The sequence below is a fragment of the Hibiscus syriacus genome, unplaced genomic scaffold (assembly GCF_006381635.1).
Source record: "Hibiscus syriacus cultivar Baekdansim isolate YM2019G1 unplaced genomic scaffold, ASM638163v2 tig00000715_pilon, whole genome shotgun sequence".
Lineage (NCBI taxonomy): Eukaryota > Viridiplantae > Streptophyta > Magnoliopsida > Malvales > Malvaceae > Hibiscus > Hibiscus syriacus.
The window spans coordinates 938,039-959,840 of NW_024061811.1; the positions used below are offsets into that span (position 1 = coordinate 938,039).

Below are 21,802 nucleotides of genomic sequence, written 5' to 3' on the forward strand. Positions count from 1 at the left end.
GATACCGGGATTCATAAAGCCAAGCAATTTATTCGAAATTATGTCATATTTTGAGGTACTATTTCGGGTTTATAAATATTTAGACGTGTAACTCACTTCCGAACCCAAATAAGAGTATCTCGAATCACGAAATGGCATATAGGGACAGTTCCTGGCTTAATATTTAGGATCTGAAAAGCAGGGTGATTGGGGCTCCAAGCTGATGTATCTTTGTGGCAAATAGCTAAAGCTTTAGCTTTCGTTCCATCGGTTCCGACCAACGGAACTTTATACACCACAGTTCTGTCAATCGAATGGCATAAAAACACAGCATATGGATACTGCATCTTGTGACAAACAAGTTCTTCCTCTCCCATGTTCTGTATTCCCCTCCCGATAGTAAACACCGGCTCATTCGGTTCTTTCTCGAGCTCATTGGCTAGCAGCTGGATATTTTCTCCAAGCATCGAAACACTCGAACCAACAAACGACTCGAATGAAGTGGCACAGAACATATGTTCACCCTGCATGACTTCCCTCTCACACCCTTTAATTGTTTGTTCCATAGATTTAGCTTCAATTGATTCGGACTCGAAAGAGAAGTAGTTTAAAATTTCGGGGAATTTTTCAGTCGAAAAGGGTATCGAGTCAGCAACTTGTTGAGTTAAAAATGTAGCAGAGTCCTTCTCCTTGGTGAGGATTGGCAACTTGACCATATTACCAGGGTGCAGATCCTCTTGGAAGAAGTACATAGTCTCATTCATTGCAGCGTTCCCATGCAAAGAATTCTCGTTTCCTTCATTTGGTTAGCAAAGTGGTACGGCTCGTGCATAAGTAAATACATTGCTAATAAGGTCGAAGAGTTGGTAACTAATTTAGAGATACTTTTTTACCTCTGAATTGCTCGCTCGCCACATCATGCCCGTCAACAGTTGCACTGTTAAACTTCTTGCTTGGATCCATCTTATAATTGTATGCTCCAACTACAATTTTTAAGTATTAATCATCATTCCAGTTGTCTTTTCTTTACACGTACGAATGACTATATATTACAATATTGAGTTGCTTTCATCTGTATTTGTATTTAAATTACTGTATATCTAAGGGATGGATGGACCTTTCTTTCTTATATAGTTTACAAAAAGCATTGCATTATCAAATTTAAATTTGTAGATGAATATTAATTTACATGTATTTTTTCCCATTTGATCATCATTGGTTAAAATAATTTTTAATTATTGATAAGTATTTTAATTATTAATACAAAACTTCCATCTATAATTTAATCTACAAGTCATTATTTTGAGGTAATTTTTTTTACCTCTGAATTGCTTGTTCGGCTCTTCATCTCCGTCAACATTGACACTTTTTTTCAAGCTCGGATTGCTAATATAATTGTATGCTCCAACTGCAATTTTAAAGTATTAATGACGATTTCAATTGTCTTTAAATTTGTCTAAGATGGTGTTGAAGCTATTCAAATGACTACGAGAAATATCTTAAATTCTTTTGTATCTAACTATTATCCTTTTTCTAAAAAAAAAATATTAAAAGAGTTTTACAAGATTTATAAAATTTATTAATTTAATCTCAAACATTAATTAAATCGATTCACATATCTAATGTTTAAATTATAATATATTTAATTTTTTCTTTTCTTACTTTTAGATTATAATTAGGGAAGATTTCATATTAGACTGGATCAAGTTTTTCTTCAATCTTATTTTGACCTAAATAGTATACCCTTTCATCTTATCTGGTTCGAGTTTAAGGAAATTTCACTACTCTGAATCCAACCCAATTTTAGGTGTAAAAACTCCCCCTACTCCACACAAATAATTTTCTTTTAGATTTGATATTCATGTATTAAAATCACTTTAGTCTATAAATCATCATTTTGAGGTATTTTGTTTACCTCTGAATTGCTTGCTCGGCACTCCATCCCCGTCAACCTTGGCACTTCTTTCCTTACTTGGATCAATAATATAGTTGTATGCTCCAACTGCAAGTTGTAAGTATTAATGACCATTCACTAAATTTATGTTTGAATTATAATATATACAACTTATTTTCTTTTTCACCATGTCAGTTGTCTTTAAATTTTTGCAAAATAGCTATTCAAATGACTACAATAGATATCTTTAAAGTCTTGCGTCTACAAAACCAAACAAGAACCATGTTAACCAGAAAACGACAAACATGTGTTATTCAAGCTGCTGCCCACTATTTTATTATTTGACAAATTGTAATCATAAGTATTGAATAATGAAGTAATTACCTTTAAATACTGAGTTGCCTTCGTCTATATTTGAATTTAAACTATCTTGTATCCAAGGAATGGAATGATCTTTCTTTCCTGTATAATTTATCAAAAAAGAAAATAAAATTTAAGAGTATATAAAAAAAATCAAAATAAATAAAAATAAACCTGGTTCCGGCTGATAAAGCAACTGCTTCAAGGCATTTGGCATTGGAGTGCGGGGGAACACAGAGTCCCAGTAATCCTCAGGTGGTAGAGCTGAAGCCCTACATACTGCAAGCTGCTGCATTGTTCAAGAATTGCCATCCATTTAAGCTTAATACTTTGGTTAATTTTCTTATAAATTTGGTCTACTTACAATGAGTAGGAAGAGGATGAAAATGGAATTGGACTCCATTCGGATTGATTAACAAGAATGCAGATTTAATTAGAATTAATGATGTAATATGAACTATTTATAATAATTAACTAATGCCATATGAATTTCCGAAAGTGGACCCCATGCATGCTTCCAAATCCGGTCCATTTGTTATTTGACTTCCTCATCGCCGGCCCCTGTGTATTTCTGCTGCATTTAAATTTATGATTTATTATATTTAAACTGTTTTATTCATTAATTAAATCGATTGAATTAACAACTCGATTGACTTCATTCAAAAAAATCAATTTAAAATTAAAGTTCTGTATTGTTTGACTTAATTGATACTAACTAATTTAAAACTAAAAATATGCATTGTTTGACCTAATTGTCTTTTAAACTTTTAACTCAGCCGGCTTTAATTACCCTTTTTCCACAGCACGATGTTCGATCCTGCTAATTGTCATAACAATAAAAGAAAGAAAAAAAACCAAGCAACTATTATACATAGCAAAACGTCAAGAATGCGCTCTCCTCTCTATTATTCACAGCAAGATTAAGGGTTCGAATCTTAACATTTACGAATAGAGTAAATTGGATTGGAAGGGTCGTCATCGCCTCTGCAATACTCAATCTGGATTAATCGATCAATATAATAAGGTCAACAGTACGCTCTCTTTTCTATTATTATTATTATTATTATTAGGAAAATTCTAGTGTTAAAAGATTATAAATTTTTACATCCCCTGTCTTCATTGAATTAGATAATATTAAAATTATTATGAATACAAGTTTTTTTTCATTTATCTTTGAAAAACTTATAATATTTATTTAATTTATATATCTATTTCAATTTATCAAAATAAATTTAAATTTTGTTATTTACTGAATTACTATACTAAATAAAGTTCTAAGGTGGCGTTTGGTTCGCTGGAATGTTTCTGAGGGAATTGAAATCTGTGAAGGAATTAGAATCTATCAAGAATTGGAATTCAATTCCATATTCTGTTTGGTTAGCAGGAAATTGAATTGGAATCCAATTCTATATTTTGTTTGTTTCGTAGACATGTCATATGAATTTGATTTCAGTAATGTAAAATGACAGGATTGCCATTCTTGTTTTTTTTTTTTGCTTAATTTTAGTTTGTTTTATAAATTACATGTAGCAATATATTATAAAAATTTTAAAAAAAATAAATTTTAATTTTATTGATTGATTATTCATTTCAATAAATTATAAAAATCATGCTAATAAACATCATAAGTTAAAATCATCTCAATTAGGGATGGTCATGGGTCGGGTTTTTGGTCCACCCGACCCGACCCGAGAACAAGGGAACCTCCATCCGAGACCCGACCCAACCAAAATAAAGTTTCACCCAACCCGACCCGAATATATGAATTAGAAACCCGACCCGAAATAAAAAAAATTTATTCAATAAAAACAGTGACTTAATTGGAAAAAATATATATAGAGAGGGATATTATTATAATTATTCCTAAATGTATAAGGTAAAATTATATATTTTTTGGGTCGGGTCGGGTCGGGTCGGGTATTTTTCACCCTAAACCCAAATCCAACTCGACCAAAATAAAGTTTCACCCGACCCGACCCGAATATATGAATTAGAAATCCGACCCGACCCGAAATAATAAAAAAGTTATTTTTATTCAATAAAAACAATGACTTAATTGAAAAAATTTATATATATAGGGGTATTATTGTAATTATTCCTAAATATATAAGGTAAAATTATATATATTTTCGGGTCAGGTATTTTTCAACCTAAACCCGAACTCTACCCGACCCGAATATCACACTTAAAAAAAACGACCCGACCCGACCAAAATAAAGTTTCACCCGACCCGACCCGAATATATGAATTAGAAACTCGACCCAACCTGAAATAATAAAAAAATATTTTTATTCAATATATGAATAAGTTACCAAAAGATTGATGAGGATAGTATGGTCAAATTTCAATTCCCTCTAACAAGGGAATTGAATTCTATTCATTCTTGGATGAAATTCACTTTCCCTCATTTGATGGAAAGTTGAAGCCATGAGGGATTCCAATTCCCCTAGAAAATTTGAACCAAACATGAAAAAGTGATGGAATTGAATTCCAATTCTCCTAATTCTAAGAGATTTATGCAAACCAAACGCACATAAAAGTCTATTATGTAGGCGTCTTTCGGAGTTATGGACTGGTGCCATTCGGATTTCTTTTACCCAATGGTACAGTCTCTGATGGACCCAATGGATCTATTGGGCATCTTTGCATCTTTTCTCAAATGCTCAAGTTATATATACTTGAGATTCATTTTGTTTTTCGTTGCTCGTTGATTGAATTTTCTAATAAAATTGATTTATCGCAGAGAATGATGATATATATATACATGTGTACGGAAGTAAAATTAGCAATTTATTCGATATTTATGAAAAACTTCAAAGTGATCTCTCAAGATCACAAACTTTTAGACATGCAGTTCATTTACGAACCCAGACGAGAGTATCTCTAACAACGAAATGACAAATGGGGATGGTTCCTGGTTTAACATTTAGAATAAAAAAGGCAGGGTGGTCGGGGCTCCATGCCGATGTGTCTTTATGGCAAATAGCTACGGCGTTAGCTTTCATCCTATCGGTGCCGACCAATGTAACTTTATACACCACGGTTCCCTCGATTGAATGACACAAGAACACAGCATACGGATACATCATCTTGTGGCAAACAAGCTCCTCTTCTCCCATGTTTTGTATTCCCCTTCCGATGGTAAACATTGGGTTGCTCGTCTCTTTCCCAAGCTCACTGGCTAGAAGCTGAATATTTTTTCCAAGCTTTGAAACACTCAAATCAACAAACGAATCGAACGAAGTGGCACAAAACATTTGTTCTCCACGCATGGCTCGTCTCTCACAACCTTTAATTGTTTGTTTCATGGCATCAGCTTCCGTGGAGTCGGAACCAAAAGAGAAGTGCTTCAGAATTTCAGGAAAGTTATCAGACGAAAAGGGTATCGACTGAGCAACTTGTTGAGGCAAGAATGTGGTGAAATCCCTGGGCTTCACGACTAGTGGTAACTTAACCATCTTACCGGGGCGCAGGTCCTCTTGGAAGAAGTAGATAGTTTCATTCATTGATGCGTTCCCATGTTTACGTCCCAAAGAATTCTTGTTTCCTGCATTCGGTATGTAAAGATGCAACATACTTAAAAATTAAAATAATCTCTATTTTTTTTTACAAATTCTAAATCTAATCATAATACTTTAAGGGGAAGAGAAGGGGAATACTCCTGATAGGTATAAGAGAGAACAAATATACATACGAAACTAAACATAATGCAATATTTTAATCAATTCGTACCTTTAGATTGCTTCTCATAAATTATGAAAGGATTGATAGGAGCATTCACGCCTTTAGATTTCTTAGCTTTGTCACGATTCTCATAAATTATGAATGGATTGATAGGGGCATTCACTCCTTCGAGTTCTTTGCTTTTGTCGATGTTGTGGTAAATTACAAATGGATTAATAGGTGCATCCTTATCTTGAAATTCTATATTTGAACCTACATAATTATGAATACCAATTGGTTTAGAAAATATTATTTAAAAAATAAATGAAAGGATACATAAAAAGGAGTTTTTAATTTAGTGAAACATTTTAAGATTTTTGAAATCTATCCATACCTTTAGATTGCTTCCCATAAATTATGAAGGGGTTAATGGGAGCATTCACGCCTTTGGGTTCTTTATTTTTATCGGTGCTTTCATAAATTATAAATGGATTGACAGGAGCATTCACCCCTCTTGATTCTTCATTTTCTTCGGCGTTCTCATAGATTATAAATGGATTGATAGGCGCATCATTATCTCGGGATTTTGTACTTGAACCTACATAATCATCAATTCATTTCAACACTATTATTCAAAAATAAAAGAAGGGGATACATATAAAAGTCCATAAAAGCTTTTAATTTTGTGAAGCAATTTAAGCTTTTTGAAATCAATTCATACCTTTAGAATGTTTCTCGTAAATAATGAAGGGATTGATGGGAGCATTCACGCCATTGGATTCTTTACTTTGACCGATATTTTCATAAATTATGAATGGATTAATGGGTGCATCATTACTTTTGAATTTTTTATTTGAACCTGCATAATTAAACACATTAATAAATTCAAAAATAATTTTCGAGAAATTAGGTCATTTTTGTTGTTCACTATTTTAATCATAATTAAATTTTTACATGCAATCATCCACTACTAGTTATCAATCAAATTTTTACATGAAAATAAAACTTTAAAATTATAAATACAATTATAATCATAGTTATAACAATGTACATATCCAATTAGTGATCATAAGAATTAACCATTAAAGAAAATTATAATAGGAAACAAACCAGAAGGTGGAGGCGGTAAAAGGTTTTTCAAAGCTTCGGGCATGGGGGTGTTGGGGAACTTTGATTTCCAGTGAATTTCCTCCGACGACAACGCTCCATGGTTTCTTGCAAATGCGACCTGCATGGAACCCGATTCACTTATATATATCTAATCATACAAAATATAAAGAATTGAAATTTATACAAGTTTGTTTTAGAACTCACGTTAAGCAAAGAGAAAACGATAAATAAATGAGCTGCCATTGGATGAAATGAATTCATCATAACAATATCGAACATCAATGGAAGACTTAACTACATATGCAAGCTTGAGATGATATATATATATATATATACATTGATAACAATCGTTGGAGTTACCTCCCATTCATCCAACATAGATACTATCAACATGCAAAGACACCAGAATCTTCTGGATCTTACTTATTGTTTTTCTGATAAGTTAAAAATTTTAGGGTAAACTGTAAAGTATACAAATGGTACATTGATAGTAGTACGCTGCTTTGTTGAGCCTTCCGACTATTAAAAGTTACGAAATAGTTCTCTAATTATAGGATGATGCTTTATTGAGTTTATCGACTAGTAAAAGTTACAAAATGGTCATCTGACTATTCATATATTTCAAACTCATCATTTTTCGTTAAAAAACTGATAGCCATTTAAGTTGAACATTAACCTATTCATTGGGATATATGAATAGTCGGGTGACTATTTTATAACTTTTAATAGTCAAATGACTCAATAAAGTAACATACTATAATCGGAGATATTTTGCAACTTTTAATAGTCGAGGAATTCAACAAAATAAAACTCTATAGTCGAGACATTATTTATGTATTTTATGTAAAATTTTATTAGCGAAACCAACGTACGGAAACCAACGTACGGCTACCTGGGAAGAAACTGAGCATGCACAGAAGAGAACCAAAGTAATTATTTAAGTTTTTGAATGGGCAGTATCTTAATTTCTTCATGAAGTAAAAGAATATTTAATCTACCTGGACATTGTTCTTACGTATATAACATATGCATATTGCCGATTCTTGGACTTGGACATTGTTTCTGTCAAATTGTTTTTTCATGTTTTTGTCTTTGCCAGAACTATTGCGTTGCAATTAATGTACACACTCACAAACAAGTAGCTAGCCAGCTTACTTATTATACTAACAAGAAAGGTTGAAAAAGTTATCGTGAATCTCGATAGTTCTTAAAAAATTGAAGGGTTTGCTAAAGTTATCGTGAATCTCGATTGTTAGATAAAATATAATTAACATCATTAAAAACATTCATCACATACATACACAATTTCACATGTAAGAAATGCTAACAAGGACGACGAAAGCACCAATACATTCTCCGCTTTATATGTTAACACACCCACACGCACGCACTTCAACTAGGCTTATTTATAATACCAGCAAGACCAAGTTGATGAGTTCCAACATATTTAATACGAGCCCCTAGTCCTCTTGATACTGTTTGTTGCAAATTTATTTGGGAATCCAGACAAGGGTGTCTTTGGGTAGAAAATGATAGACGGGAACAGTTCCTGGCTTAACTTTAAGAACCTGAAAGGCCAAGTGATTTGGATTCCAAGCTGATCTATATTTGGGTTCCATCTGCCCCAGAGTCGGAGGGCCCTTGGGGCCAAAGGAGCCCCGACCCCTGCTGTAATTTTATGTTTTTTTTATTATAGTATTAATATAATTGTAGGAGCCGACAAATGGCTTATAAATAGAGTAAAATATTAAAATATTTCATAGAAAAACCTTGAGTTAATCACCCTCCTATCGACTAAAGCTCATCGAATATTGCTTTAATTTGAATCTCCATTGTTCGACACTCAATTTTTAAAGGTACATAATTAAATAATATTATATTTATTATTTTTTAATTAGAATTATTTGATCTTATATTTAATTTTAGTATTCCTTTAGTTAATCTAATAATTGTTAAGGTGAATGGTGATTACTAAATTTGATTTTGTTATGTTTGCGAATTAATTTTATATAAATACAGCTTGACATGGGAAAAATCTAACAATTATTGAGCTTTTTAAAAGAAAAAATGGGGAAATTTCGAAAAATACAAGTACAACAACTGAAACTTCAACTGATACACCTATTGATGTTTCACCTTCAGAAGATAGACCTTTAAAGATAGCTAGAAATTAGAAACCAAGTACCAACTCTAATTACTTCGAGCGATATCCTGGTAAGCACAATCAAATATGAGAATATCCTTTTGAACAAGAAAGAAATGCAATTCGAAGAGCTTATATTGTTGAGGGTCCATATCAACCAATACTATCTAAATTCAATAAATCTGGACATGTTTCTCACCCTTGCCGATTTCAAGCTTCCTTGTATAAAAACTTTCGTTCATGGTTAGAATATTCTCCTAAAATTGATGTTGTCTTCTGTTTTATTTGCTTTCTTTTTAACAAATCAGATAGTCATCCATCACACAAGACTTTCACTATGAATGAGTTTCGAAATTGGAAGAAAGTAAATGGAAAAAAGTTGTTATTTTAAGATGCATGTAGGTTCAGAACCTAATTCACCTCATAAAATTATTGAGCAAGAATTGGAGGATTTTCTTAACCAGTCTAAACACCTGCCACAAGTGTCGCATAAGCAAACATCATTACAAATTGCTATTAATAACCTTAGACTTGAAACCTCTATAGATGCATTACGTTGGCTAGCTTTACAAGGGCTACCAATGAGAGGTCACGAAGAGAGTGAATCTTCATCTAACAGAGAAAATTTTCTTGAACTCATGAAACAATTAGCCTCTTATAACAAATATGTTGAAAAAGTTGTATTAGAAAATGCTCCAAAAAATGCTTCTTACACTTCGCCTAAGATACAAAAGACGATTTTACATATTCTGGCAGAGAAAATTAAGAGAGCAATTCGTAAAAAATTGGTGAAGAAAAATTTTGTACTACTATTAATGATGCAGGGGATGCATCAAGAAAACAACAAATGACTATTATTTTACGGTATGCTGATAATTTCGATCTAGTAAAGGAACTTTTTTTAGCATTATTCATGTTCCTAATACTTCAGCAGTTACTTTAAAAGATGATATATTTCCGTTCTTTCTCGTTATTGCTTTGACATAAAGAGGCCAAGGTTATGATAGTGCAAGTAACATGCGAGGAAAGTGGAATGGGTTACAAACATTAGTTAACAATGGGTGTCCTTTTGCTTTCTATGTGCATTGTTTTGCTCGTTGTTTATAGTTGGCACTAGTAGCTATAGCGAAAAAGGTCATGCTTGTTTATCAATTTTTCCAAGTTATCCTTTATTATCAATGTTTTTCTTGCCTCATATAAGAGCATCGATGAACTAAAAAAATGCTTATTCTGACGAGATAAATCATTTGATTGAAGAAGAACAACTTGAAATTGGATCTGGTTTGAATCAAACGAGTAATTTGCAGAGGGCATGTGATACTCAATGGGGTTCTTACTTGAGATCAATTTCAAGCTTGATAAAAATGTTTAGTGCCATTTGTGTTGTTCTATATAAACTTATTGATGAATGAAGTACATCTTCTGAACGTAGAAAAACGACGACAACTTTATAGACTTTGACTTCTTTTGATTTTGTCTTCATTTTACGTCTTATGAAGAAAATATTAGAAATCACTGATTCAATTTCTCAATCATTTTGACAAAAATTTCAGGATATTTTGAATTCACTACATCTTGTTGAGAGTTCAAAGATACGTTTGCAAAAATTTAGAGATGATGGACGGAATAATCTTTTTTATGAAAGTTACCTCATTTTGTGAAAGTCGCAACATAGATATCCCAAATATGAGTTCTATTTATAGAGAAAGAGGAGGTCACGCTCGTCGCCAACAAGATCATTTTACAGTTGAACATCATTATCGAGTATAGAATTTTTTTATGCTACAGTTGATGTTCAACTACAATAGTTAAACAGTAGATTTAATGAGAAGTTTATAGAGTTATTAACTATTGGTTGTGCTTTGGAGCTAAGAGATGTGACAATTTTTCAAGGTTGAAGATATTTACAATCTCGTGAATAAATTTTATCCGAAGGATTTCACGGAAGTTGAAAAGAATGATTTACGAATAGAATTGTGTCATTATGAGGTGGAGTTATCTTGGAATTCAGGTCTAAGAAAATTGTTGACAATCTCTAACCTAAGTCAATGGTTGGTGGATACTAGGAAAGTGAACATTTATCCATATATATTCCGAACGGGAAAAATTCTATTGACTCTCCCAATTTCTACAACAAGTGCTGAAAGAGCTTTTTCTACAATGAATATCATCAAGATAACACTTCGTAACAAATGTAAGATGAATTTTTTTAGAGTTGCATGTTTATCAACATTGAAAGAGATATTGTAAGGAGCTTTAGTATAACATCGCTCGTGGATGCATTTCGAGATTTGAAAGAATGATGCATTTTATTATGATTATGTGATAGTTATGTCTTTTGCATTTTTTAAAATCGTATATTTTATTGTTTACTTTACTTTAATTTTAAATTTTAAATTTTAAATTTTTTATTTCATATAAATATAGAACTATGCATATTTGATATTATCATTTATATTTTTTTTGAAATAAACAAATAATAAAAATAAAATTATATATATAATTTAACGTTGTTAAAAAGATTCGACCACTGTTAACATCTAGTTCGGGCTCCATCCCTTATCTACCCCAGAACCTTACACAAATATATTTTTATCAATGGAGTAGCATAAGAACACTGCATATTCATACTCCATTTTGTGACAAACAATCACAGCTTCACCCATCATTTTCACTCCCTCCCCAACACTAAACTCTTGGCTTTGCGTTTCTTTCTCCAACTCTATCGATAAAAGCTCGATGCTTTTTCCCAGCATGGAAACACCCAAATCCATGAAAGACTCGAATGACCTAGCGCAATATTTTGTTTCTCCTTCCATGGCTGGTGCTTCACAATCCTCGATTGTTTGTTCAAGTATTTTAGATGCTGCTGATTTAGATTGCAGTAAAAAATAGTTCAAGACGTGTGCAAAGTTTTGAGTTGAGAAGGGAATTGAGTCGGCTACTGGACAAGATAAAAAAAACTTGTTTTGCTGACTTCGTTGGATAGCTCCTTTAAGTGCATCTTGCTACCAGGACGAAACCTACTCTCGAAAAAGTAAACGACTTTCTCGATTGTAACTTTTTCATTTGCAAATTCCTTGCTTTTCGAGTATCCATATCTTCGGTTATATCTTCTTTGGGTCGTGCCTTGGTCGACAAATATTCAATCTTTATACATCTTCACCATATCAGCCAAAACAACTTTCATTTGGTCTCCATTTCCTACATTAAATAGAGCATTCGAAAGCTTATAAAATCATTGAAAATATATAAAGAGAGAAAACAAAACAATACCATCAGTAGATGGTACTAAAAGATTTAGCAAGGCTTTAGGCATTGGACTGTTTGGGAACACAGAAGTCCAGTGCATCTATGCAGGGAGAGCCACGTGTCTTGCTGCATCTGCAAGCTGTTGGAGAATGATTCAAAGTCATCCTATTTTTAGTATTGACTGTTGTGGTTCCTTATTTTTATGATTTTATTGTTATTTACGTGCAGTAGTGGTTCCTTTTTTTGTTTCAGTTTGTTGTGTTGTCAAGCCTATGTAAGGCCTATGTTTGTTCCATTCTAAGCATTGAATAAAAGCAGAAAGTTCTATCATCTAAAAGCCCATTGTTTCTTCTTTATTTTTTCTACATTTTTGGCATCTAGAACCAGGTTCGTTTGTAGCTGGGATTTATAACAAATGGCGACTAACGGCAATGTCGTGAATGTATCTCAACTATCGATTCCAGTCTTCAACGGAGAAAGCTATGAGTTCTGGAGCATCAAGATGAAGACCTTGTTCAAGTCTCAAGATCTTTGGGACTTAGTTGAGAATGGCTATATCGAAGCAGATAAAGAGGCGAGATTGAGAGACAATAAGAAGAATGACTCAAAGGCATTATTTTTTATCCAGCAAGCCGTTCATAAGACTGTTTTCTTGAAAATTGCTGCAGCAAATACAGTGAAAGAAGCTTGGGGAATCTTGCAAACAATATTTCAAGGCTCCTCTAAGGTAATGAAGATAAAACTTCAATCACTTCGTCGGGATTTTGAAACCTTGCAGATGAAAGGTGGAGAGCCGGTGCAGGATTTTTTATCCAGAGTTGCTGAAATTGTCAACAAAATGCGGTCTTATGGGGAGAATATTAATGATCAAACAATTGTTGCAAAAATTTTAAGGAGTCTCACTCCTAAGTTTGATCATGTAGTGGCTGCCATAGAAGAATCCAAAGACCTAGAAACATTCACATTTGATGAATTGATGGGATCATTGCAGCCCCATGAGGCGAGGTTTAACATAACGGAAGAGAAGACCGAGGACGGGGCTTTTCATGTGAAAGGGGAGGTATTTCCCCAGAAAAATGAACAAAAATGGCGAGGTCAAGTTGGATCTCGTGGACAAGGAGGTCGTGGCAGAGGATGAGGCCGAAGCGATGGATACCAAAATTAAGCACAACAACGAGATAACAAAAGGTTTATCTAATGCTTTTATTGTAAAAAATTTGGGCATGTGAAGGCAGATAGCTGGCGAAGATTAAAGCAGGAACAAGCAAGTTATGCAGAGCAAGAATATGATGAGATCAAATTATTCATGACGTATCAAGAAAATACAACAAGCCATAGCAATATTTGGTTTCTAGGCAGTGGGTGCTCGAATCATATGACTGGTGTGAAGTCATTGTTCAACGAGATTGACGAAACCTTTAAACAAAAAGTAACACTTGGAGACAACAAGCAAATTCAAGTGGAAGGGAAGGGCAATGTGGCAGTCAAAAGTAGTTCTGGTAATGTGAAACTTCTTTATGATGTTTATTACATTCCAAGTCTGTCACAAAATCTGTTGAGTGTAGGGCAACTTATGGCTACTGAATACTTTATCATGTTCGATGATGCCTTATATAGGATCAAAGATAAAAAATCAGATCAAACTATAGTTGACGTTCGCATGACACCAAACAAGTTATTCCCACTTGTTATTTCTGATGTTCAAAACCATGCACTTGCTGTTAAAGAAACCAATGAGTCGAGATTATGGCATTTGAGTTATAGGCATTTAAATGTAAAAGGTTTGAAATTATTGTGTCAAAAGAAAATGGTTGATGGATTGCCTAAAATTGAGTCTTTAGATACGTGTGAAGAGTGCATATATGGAAAACAATGTAAAAAACCATTTCCTGTGGGGAAGTCTAGAAGGGCATTGAGGTGCCTTGAACTTGTACATGCTGATGTGGTTGGTCCCATGAAAACTCAATCATTTGGTGGGAGTAGATTTTTTTATCATTTATAGATGATTGTAGTCGGATGAGTTGGGTTTACTTCTTACAGTTCAAGTCAGAAACATTTGAAAAATTCAAAAGATTCAAGGCGCTTGTGGGGAAGCAAACTGGAAGATGCATCAAGACTCTGCGTACAGATAGAGGAAGTGAATTTGTATCAAATGAGTTTAATAGTTTCTGTGAAGAACATGGTCTGAGAAGATAGCTAATTGCTCCATACACTCCAGAGCAGAACGGTGTTACTGAACGGAAGAATTGAACGGTTGTGGAAATGGCAAGAAACATGTTGAAAGCTAAAGGACTTCCGAATCAATTATGGGCAGAAGATGTTGTAATTGCAGTCTACTTATTGAATTTGTCACCAACAAGGGTTATTCTCAATCAAACTCCATATGAGGCTTGGTACAAAAAAAGACCTTGGGTAAGCCACTTAAAGGTTTTTGGTTGTGCTGCTTATACTTTAGTTGACTCACATAAACGCAGCAAACTTGATGAAAAATCAACAAAATGCATTTTTGTAGGTTATTGTTCTGAGTCCAAAGCTTACAGGTTGTATAGTCCTATTGATGGCAAAATAATAATCAGTAGAAATGTGATTTTCAATGAGGATGCAAGCTGGTCTTGGGAAGAAAATGCAGGTGATGTCAAGTTTGAAATTGCAAGTAAAGAAACAGCTCCACAAATCGAAGTGTTACAACCCCCTTCTCCAAATATGTCGTCTCTTCCAACTTCGTCAAGTGCATCTTTGAATGGTAGCATTTCCTCCGATGATGAGACTCCTCCAAAGAAATTCAAAACTTTGGCAGAGATTTATGCGTCTACGCAGGCCTTGTTTGTTGTTGATCCTACAACTTTCGAAGAAGCAGCAGACAAAGAGGAATGGCTAATTGCAATGAAAGAAGATATTGCAGCAATACAACACAATGAGACATGAGAGCTTGTAGATCTTCCTAAAGACAGAAGAGTCGTTGGTGTTAAATGGGTCTTTAGAACCAAGTTCGACGCAGATGGAAACATTCAAAAGCACAAAGCACGTCTAGTGGCGAAAGGATATTCACAACAACCAGGTATAGATTTTGATGATACTTTCTCTCCGGTTGCACGGTTTGAAACCATCCGGATTGTTTTGGAGTTGGTTGCACATTTAAAAAAGACAGTGTATCAGTTCGATGTTAAGTCGGCTTTTCTGAATGGTGATTTACAAGAGGAGGTCTATGTTGCTCAACCTGACAGATTCACGATCGAAGGCAAAGAAGAAAAAGTGTACAAGCTACAAAAAGCTCTCTATGGGCTGAAGTAAGCTCCGCGCGCATGGTACAGTAAAATCGATGCATACTTTCTCAAAAATGGTTTTGAAAGAAGCAAGTATGAGCCTAATCTTTATTTCAAACAGCAAGGTACCTATGATTTTCTCATTATTTGCCTTTATGTTGATGACATGATTTACATGGGTTCCTCAAGCCTTATAAATGAATTCAAAGCTTGAATGAAAAAGGAATTTGAAATGACGGATCTTGGAGCATTGCAATTTTTTCTTGGACTTGAGGTGAAGCAGGTTGAAGATGGAATATTTGTGTCACAAAAGAAATATGCTGCTGATTTGCTTAAAAAATTAAATATGACGGGGTGCAAAATTGCAGCAACACCTATGAATTTGAATGAAAAGTTGAAGAAAGATGATGGTACTGAAGAAACAGATGCATGGAGCTTTAGAAGTCTAGTTGGGGGCTTGATTTACTTGACTAATAAGCGACTGGACATTTCTTTTGTTGTTGGAGTTATTTCAAGGTTCATGCACTGTCCATCAAGGCATCATTTTGGCGCTGCAAAAAGAGTCTTACGGTATATTGCCGGAACTCTTGATTTTGGGTTGTGGTATGATAATATTTCAAAGTTCAATTTGAGTGGTTATACAGATAGAGATTGGGCTGGATGTTTGGAGGATAGAAGAAGCACGTCAGGTTATGTCTTCGGCTTTGGATCAGGTGTTGTTTGTTGGAGTTCTAAAAAACAAGCTACAACAGCTCTGTCTTCATCAGAAGCTGAATATACAGCTGCAACTTCATCAGCTTGTCAAGCTCTATGGTTAAAAAGGATCCTAGCTGATATCAATTTAAAGCAGAAGGAAGCAACTGTGATCTACTGTGACAATCAAGCAACGATTTCCATGTCCAAAAATCCATCCTTTCATGGAAGAACAAAGCATATAGATATTCGGGTACACTTCATTCGTGATCTTGTGTCTGATGGATCAATTATTCTGAAATATTGCAATACAAATGAGTAAATGGTAGATATACTAACGAAGTCTCTCCCTAAAGACAAACATGCTTACTTCATACAACAACTTGGCGTTTACAACTTTGAATCAAGGGGGAGTGTTAGAGAATGATTCAAAGTCATCCTATTTTTAGTATTGACTGTTGTGGTTCCTTATTTTTTTGATTTTATTGTTATTTACGTGCAGTAGTAGTTCCTTTTTTTCTGTCAGTTTGTTGTGTTGTCAAGCCTATTTAAGGCCTATGTTTGTTCCATTCTAAGCATTGAATAAAAGCATTGAATAAAAGCATAAAGTTCTGTCATCTAAAAGTCCATTGTTTCTTCTTTATTTTTTCTACATCTACATCGAAAAATTAAGTAAATGAGCATTAGCCTTATCTTATTCATATATAACAGCTTATTACTCACGATGAGCGCCATAGCGAAGATCGGAATGAATCGAAACTCCATTGATAGAAAAACTAGAAAAAGGAAAATTTTGAAGTAGGGGATGAAGTTGAAGTGTGCATCCAGGTTCTGTAGTTATAGTTGTAGAACTCCAGCATGCTGCATGCATGGCGGTTTTAATTTCCTCAATAGCCTAAATTTGAGCGGGACTACAATAATGGAATTTTGTCTAAATGCATGCACTTGTGAGAAAAGGTTGAAACAGTGTGATTGCTTTCGTAAAAAGTGTAAAGACACGATACAAGTTGCATTTGGGATTAGAAGGAAAGACAAGTGGGCCATATCAAAATGTAATGAAAATTTTAAAAAGGGAGGTACATATTCTTCAACCGTGCCACCAGCAAGATACACCGTGTATGTGGGAGTCTATGTCGTCCACTACCCCATTTTTTATTGATTCCAATTGTTCAGCTTCGAAATAACTTGAGGTAGGCGGCTGCATACAGATATAATTGTTTTCAGTAACTTCCACGTGTCTCACAATATTCATTTAGAAAGGAGAGCAGTTAAAATTGCCTCGTACAGTTGTCTGTTATTGTCAAGTGTGATTTTCTCTAGTGCATTAAGAATGTTGAGTTGCCCCCCAAACACTAGGGATGCTTATTGAATGAGTCGGTTGTGAGTTTAGTATTGTTTGACTTGTATTTGTTAAAATATTTATTATTTGACTCAATTCGTTGCTCGTTAAGTTTAATAAAATTTTGTTTGATTTGTGTTCGTTAAAAAATACTTCTTTCTCGATTCGTTATTTGTTACTCGACTCATCGCTTGTTAAACTCACTAGAATTTTTACTATGTTTTTTAGCTATATGTAAAATCTAGTAAATTAACATTTGATAAATTGATAATTTAGTATATTTCTTTTTGTTTATTAAAAAATCAAACAATTAATAATAATTATTAATTAGTATTTATATATTTCTTATTATCTATAAGTAATTATTACTTAAATTTTCTTAATGGAATGATTTTTAAGATAATTACTAAAAAGTTATAAAAATGTTAATGAAGTGCTCGTAAACTTTTTGAGTCGAGTCAAGTTAACCCGAGTCAAGCGCTAATTGAGTTTTGATCGTATCAAGTTTGAATAATTCACGAGCTACTCAACTCATTAAACACCCCTATCCTAGACCTCGGCGTTTTGGATAGCGTTAATATATTCATCTTTACGTGTAAATCTAACTTTGTTTGATTTATGTGTTATGTATTTGCAAGGCACGTGAAATTTGCTTCTTATTTTGTCCAGTTGCTGTAACATGGAGTGTTTCTGATGCCGCTATTTTATTTGAGGAGCTCTCGTGTTATGTGGATTGGTGTGTGTTTTACTACTGGCTTATGTTGGCCGTGCTGTAACTGCATGTTTTAGATTAAACTTGGTTTGAACTATTTGCTTAACACCCTCGAGGCTCAACCAAATTAAATTTATAAATAATCTAAACTAGCAACATCTAATGTATTATCGTAATTTGGGGGTGATTTTAACATTCCTGCTGATGTTGTTGAAAGTTCTAACTCTCAGGATGTGAATATTACTTCTGAGATGGAAGATTTGCAGAGTTGTATGAGTAATTTGGGGTTAGTGGACCATCCATTTTTTGGACCTATTTATACTTGGTCAAATAAACATGAGGAGGAATTCTTGACAAGGAAATTGGATAGAGTGCTTCTGAATGATTATTGGTGTGAGGTTTTTTATAACTCTCATTTGTAGTTTAATTTTTGGGCTTTACATCCTGATTTTAAGGAGGTTGTTGAGAATTTTTGAGCTGAGGGTGTGCAAGGAGATCCTATGCAGGTCTTATTTTGTAAATTGAAAAAGTTGAAACCTGTATTGAAAGCTTTAAATAGAAGATTTAATCTAATAATTCTAGGAAGGTTGTTGAAAATATAGAGCAGCTAGAAAGACAACAAGTTGTGACTCTGACTAGAGGTGATTTAGGGAATGTGGTTGCTGAAAAGAAGTTACATCTAGAGCTCATTGAGTTAGAAAAGGCAGAGAGGATGTTTTATCAGCAAAAAGCAAAAGTGAACTGGTTGCAAGATGGTGATCAGTGTACTAAGTTTTTTCATTATCAAGTTGCATTTAAAAGGAAGAGAAATATTATTCGAGTATTAATTAATGGGGGGAAATAAATTGGAAAACTTTGACTCTATGTCTGAGGAGTTGGTGAGATTTTTTAGTAGCAAATTGGCACTGTTGATGAGAATATGCAGGGGTGTAACGAGGAGTTCTAAGGAATTTGCTGGGATATTCTCTTCCTGAATGTGCTAATGAAGATCTGATTAGAGTTGTTTATAGTGATGAAATAAAAACTGTCATTTTCAATCAAGGCAAGGATAAAGCCCCTGGCCCTGATGACTTTACCTCTGGTTTTTTTCAATATGAATGGGATATTGTTGGAGCAGATTTTTCGGCTGTTGTTAAGTACTTCTTTAACTCTTCCGAAATGTTGTCTGCTTTCAATTCTACTACAGTTGCTTTAGTCCCCAAAATGCCTAATTCTTGTAAGGCTATGGATTTCATGCCTATCTCTTGTTGCTCTGTTTTCTACAAGACAGTTACTGAGATTTTGATTGGTAGGCTGATAAAGTATTTCCCTGGAATGATATCACCTAATCAATCAGCTTTTGTGAAGGGAAGAAATATTGAGGATAATACTCTCCTTGCACAAGAACTTATTAGAGGTTATGGTAGGAGTTCTATATCTCCTAGATGTGCTATTACAGTTGATCTGCAGAAGGCCTTTGATTCTTTAAACTGGAATTTTTTGCTTGCTGTTTTGAAGGGGCTAAGGTTGCCTGAGCAGTTTAGGAATTGGATAGAGGCTTGTGTTATGAATTCCAGGTTTTCCATTGTTTTAAATGGTAGCCTAGTTGGATTTTTCAGAGGTAGAAGAGGGTTCAGGCAGGGGATCCTCTCTCTCCTTACTTGTTTGTTATTGCAATGAATGTCATTTCTAAACTATTGGACATTGTTGTTTCTGGAAAGATTTTTCAGTATCATCCTAAGTGCAAAAAAGTGAAGCTAACTCACTTGTGATTTGCAGATAATTTATTGATTTTTTGCAAAGGTTCTCTGGATTCTATTATAGGTGTGAAATGTGTCTTGGAGAAATTTTATGAGTTGTCTGGATTAAGGCTTAATGTTTCAAAGACTGAAACTTTTATTGTTGGTATGGTAGATAGTCAGATGTCTTTGGTGCATGAGGCAACTGGTTTTAAAATAGGCAGTCTTCCTGTGAGATATTTAGGGGTGCCTCTTGTCCCTAGGAAGTTAATAGAGAAGGATTGTGCAAGTTTGGTGGAGAAAATTAAGGCTAAATTGGGACTTTGGTCGAATAGATGGTTAAGCTATGCACGAAGGTTGCAATTGGTTAAAGTTGTTTTATTCAGCATTGCAAATTTATGGTGTAGACAGCTAATCTTGCCTGCTGATGTGATTAAAAGGGTGGACCAACTTTGTGCTAGATTTTTCTGAAAGGGTGGAGATGTGCCAACAAAGGGAGCTCGAGTGTGTTGGGGGAGTATTTGTGCTCCTAAGTCTGAAGGGGGTTGGGTTTGAAAAACCTAAAATGCTGGAATAGAGCTTGTGTGTTGTTGCTGTTGAAGAACTTACTTGTTGATGAGGGTTCTCTTTGGGTGGCTTGGGTAAGGACATGTCTTTAAAGGCATTGATTTTTGGTTTGTTGAATGTAAATCCTCTTTTAGCTGGAGCCTGCGGAAAATTATGAAAATGAGGGAGGAGGTTCAACCTTTGTTCTCTGGGATTACGGATTGGGCTAAAATCAATACTCGATGGTTGTGGCAAGAGATCAGGGGGAGAAAAGAGAGTTTTATAGCAAAAGCTTGTTTGGTTTTCTATGCACATTCCTAAGTAGTCTCTTATTGCTTGGATGGTTATTCTTGATAGGTTGCCAATTGCTGATAGATTATTAAGAATGAGGATTGAGGTTGATGCTAAATGCATATTATGTGGAGATGTGCCTGAGGCTCGCAGCCATATTTTCTTTGAATGCTCTTTCTCGAGAGCAGTTTGGGAGATGGTTCTTCGGTTATGCAATGTTGGTAGGAATGTGGGAAGCTGGGATAAGGAGTTGGATTGGACGATCTCTCGGTTCAAAGGTAAATCGTTCCTTGTGTTTATACTTAGGGTAGCTTGGTGTGCATACATATACGATATATGGGAGGAAAGGAATTATAGGCAGTTTAGGGGTGTTAGCAGAGGTATTGAGAGTATGGTAGATTATATTAAAGGAGTTGTTATGGTGAAGGTACTTAGGAGGGTCGTTAATGATAATGATGTAAACAAGGATCTTTGTATAGCTTGGGGTATTATTTACTCTTAGAGAGGTTGTGTTTTAACTGTATTGGTTTGTAGCAGTGTGTTCTACTGCTTCTTGGATAATAATATGAGAAATTTATCTAAAAAAAATGTATTATCGTAAATATTTATACCCAATCAAATATTATATTATGTGAATTATGAATTATATCAAATTTCCACTTAAGCTTCCATCATATACAAACCAAATTTCCTAGAAGAAAAAGCAAATATACAATCATTTCATGTGCAAATTCACACAGTAAACAACAATTCAAATTCACACAGTTTTGCCCACAATTCTTACAGAAAGCTCTCTTTGCTTTTATTTCCCATTTTCTTCTTATTTTTGTTCATCTTTT

General features: G+C 34.2%; 3 protein-coding genes across 3 annotated transcripts; 1 reads left to right on the forward strand and 2 right to left on the reverse strand.

Annotated features, from left to right (window-relative positions):
- Positions 1–92: 92 nt before the first annotated feature.
- LOC120210373 (BURP domain protein RD22-like) lies at positions 93–2,528 on the reverse strand. Its single transcript, XM_039209129.1, has 6 exons — positions 2,408–2,528; positions 2,258–2,335; positions 1,895–1,981; positions 1,301–1,387; positions 873–962; positions 93–775 (listed from the first exon to the last, which is right to left on the reverse strand). Exons 1-6 carry the CDS (start codon positions 2,526–2,528, stop codon positions 93–95), a joined length of 1,146 nt encoding a protein of 381 aa, XP_039065060.1.
- A 2,489-nt stretch (positions 2,529–5,017) lies between these two features.
- Positions 5,018–7,256, reverse strand: LOC120210043 (BURP domain protein RD22-like). The gene is made up of 4 exons (XM_039208868.1): positions 7,211–7,256; positions 7,005–7,124; positions 5,966–6,101; positions 5,018–5,780 (listed from the first exon to the last, which is right to left on the reverse strand). The coding sequence occupies exons 1-4, from the start codon at positions 7,247–7,249 to the stop codon at positions 5,089–5,091; spliced, it is 987 nt and encodes a 328-aa protein (XP_039064799.1). The 5' UTR covers positions 7,250–7,256; the 3' UTR covers positions 5,018–5,088.
- A 5,560-nt stretch (positions 7,257–12,816) lies between these two features.
- Positions 12,817–13,539, forward strand: LOC120210382. Its single transcript, XM_039209134.1, has one exon. It carries the CDS (start codon positions 12,817–12,819, stop codon positions 13,537–13,539), a length of 723 nt encoding a protein of 240 aa, XP_039065065.1.
- The last annotated feature ends 8,263 nt before the right edge of the window (positions 13,540–21,802 follow it).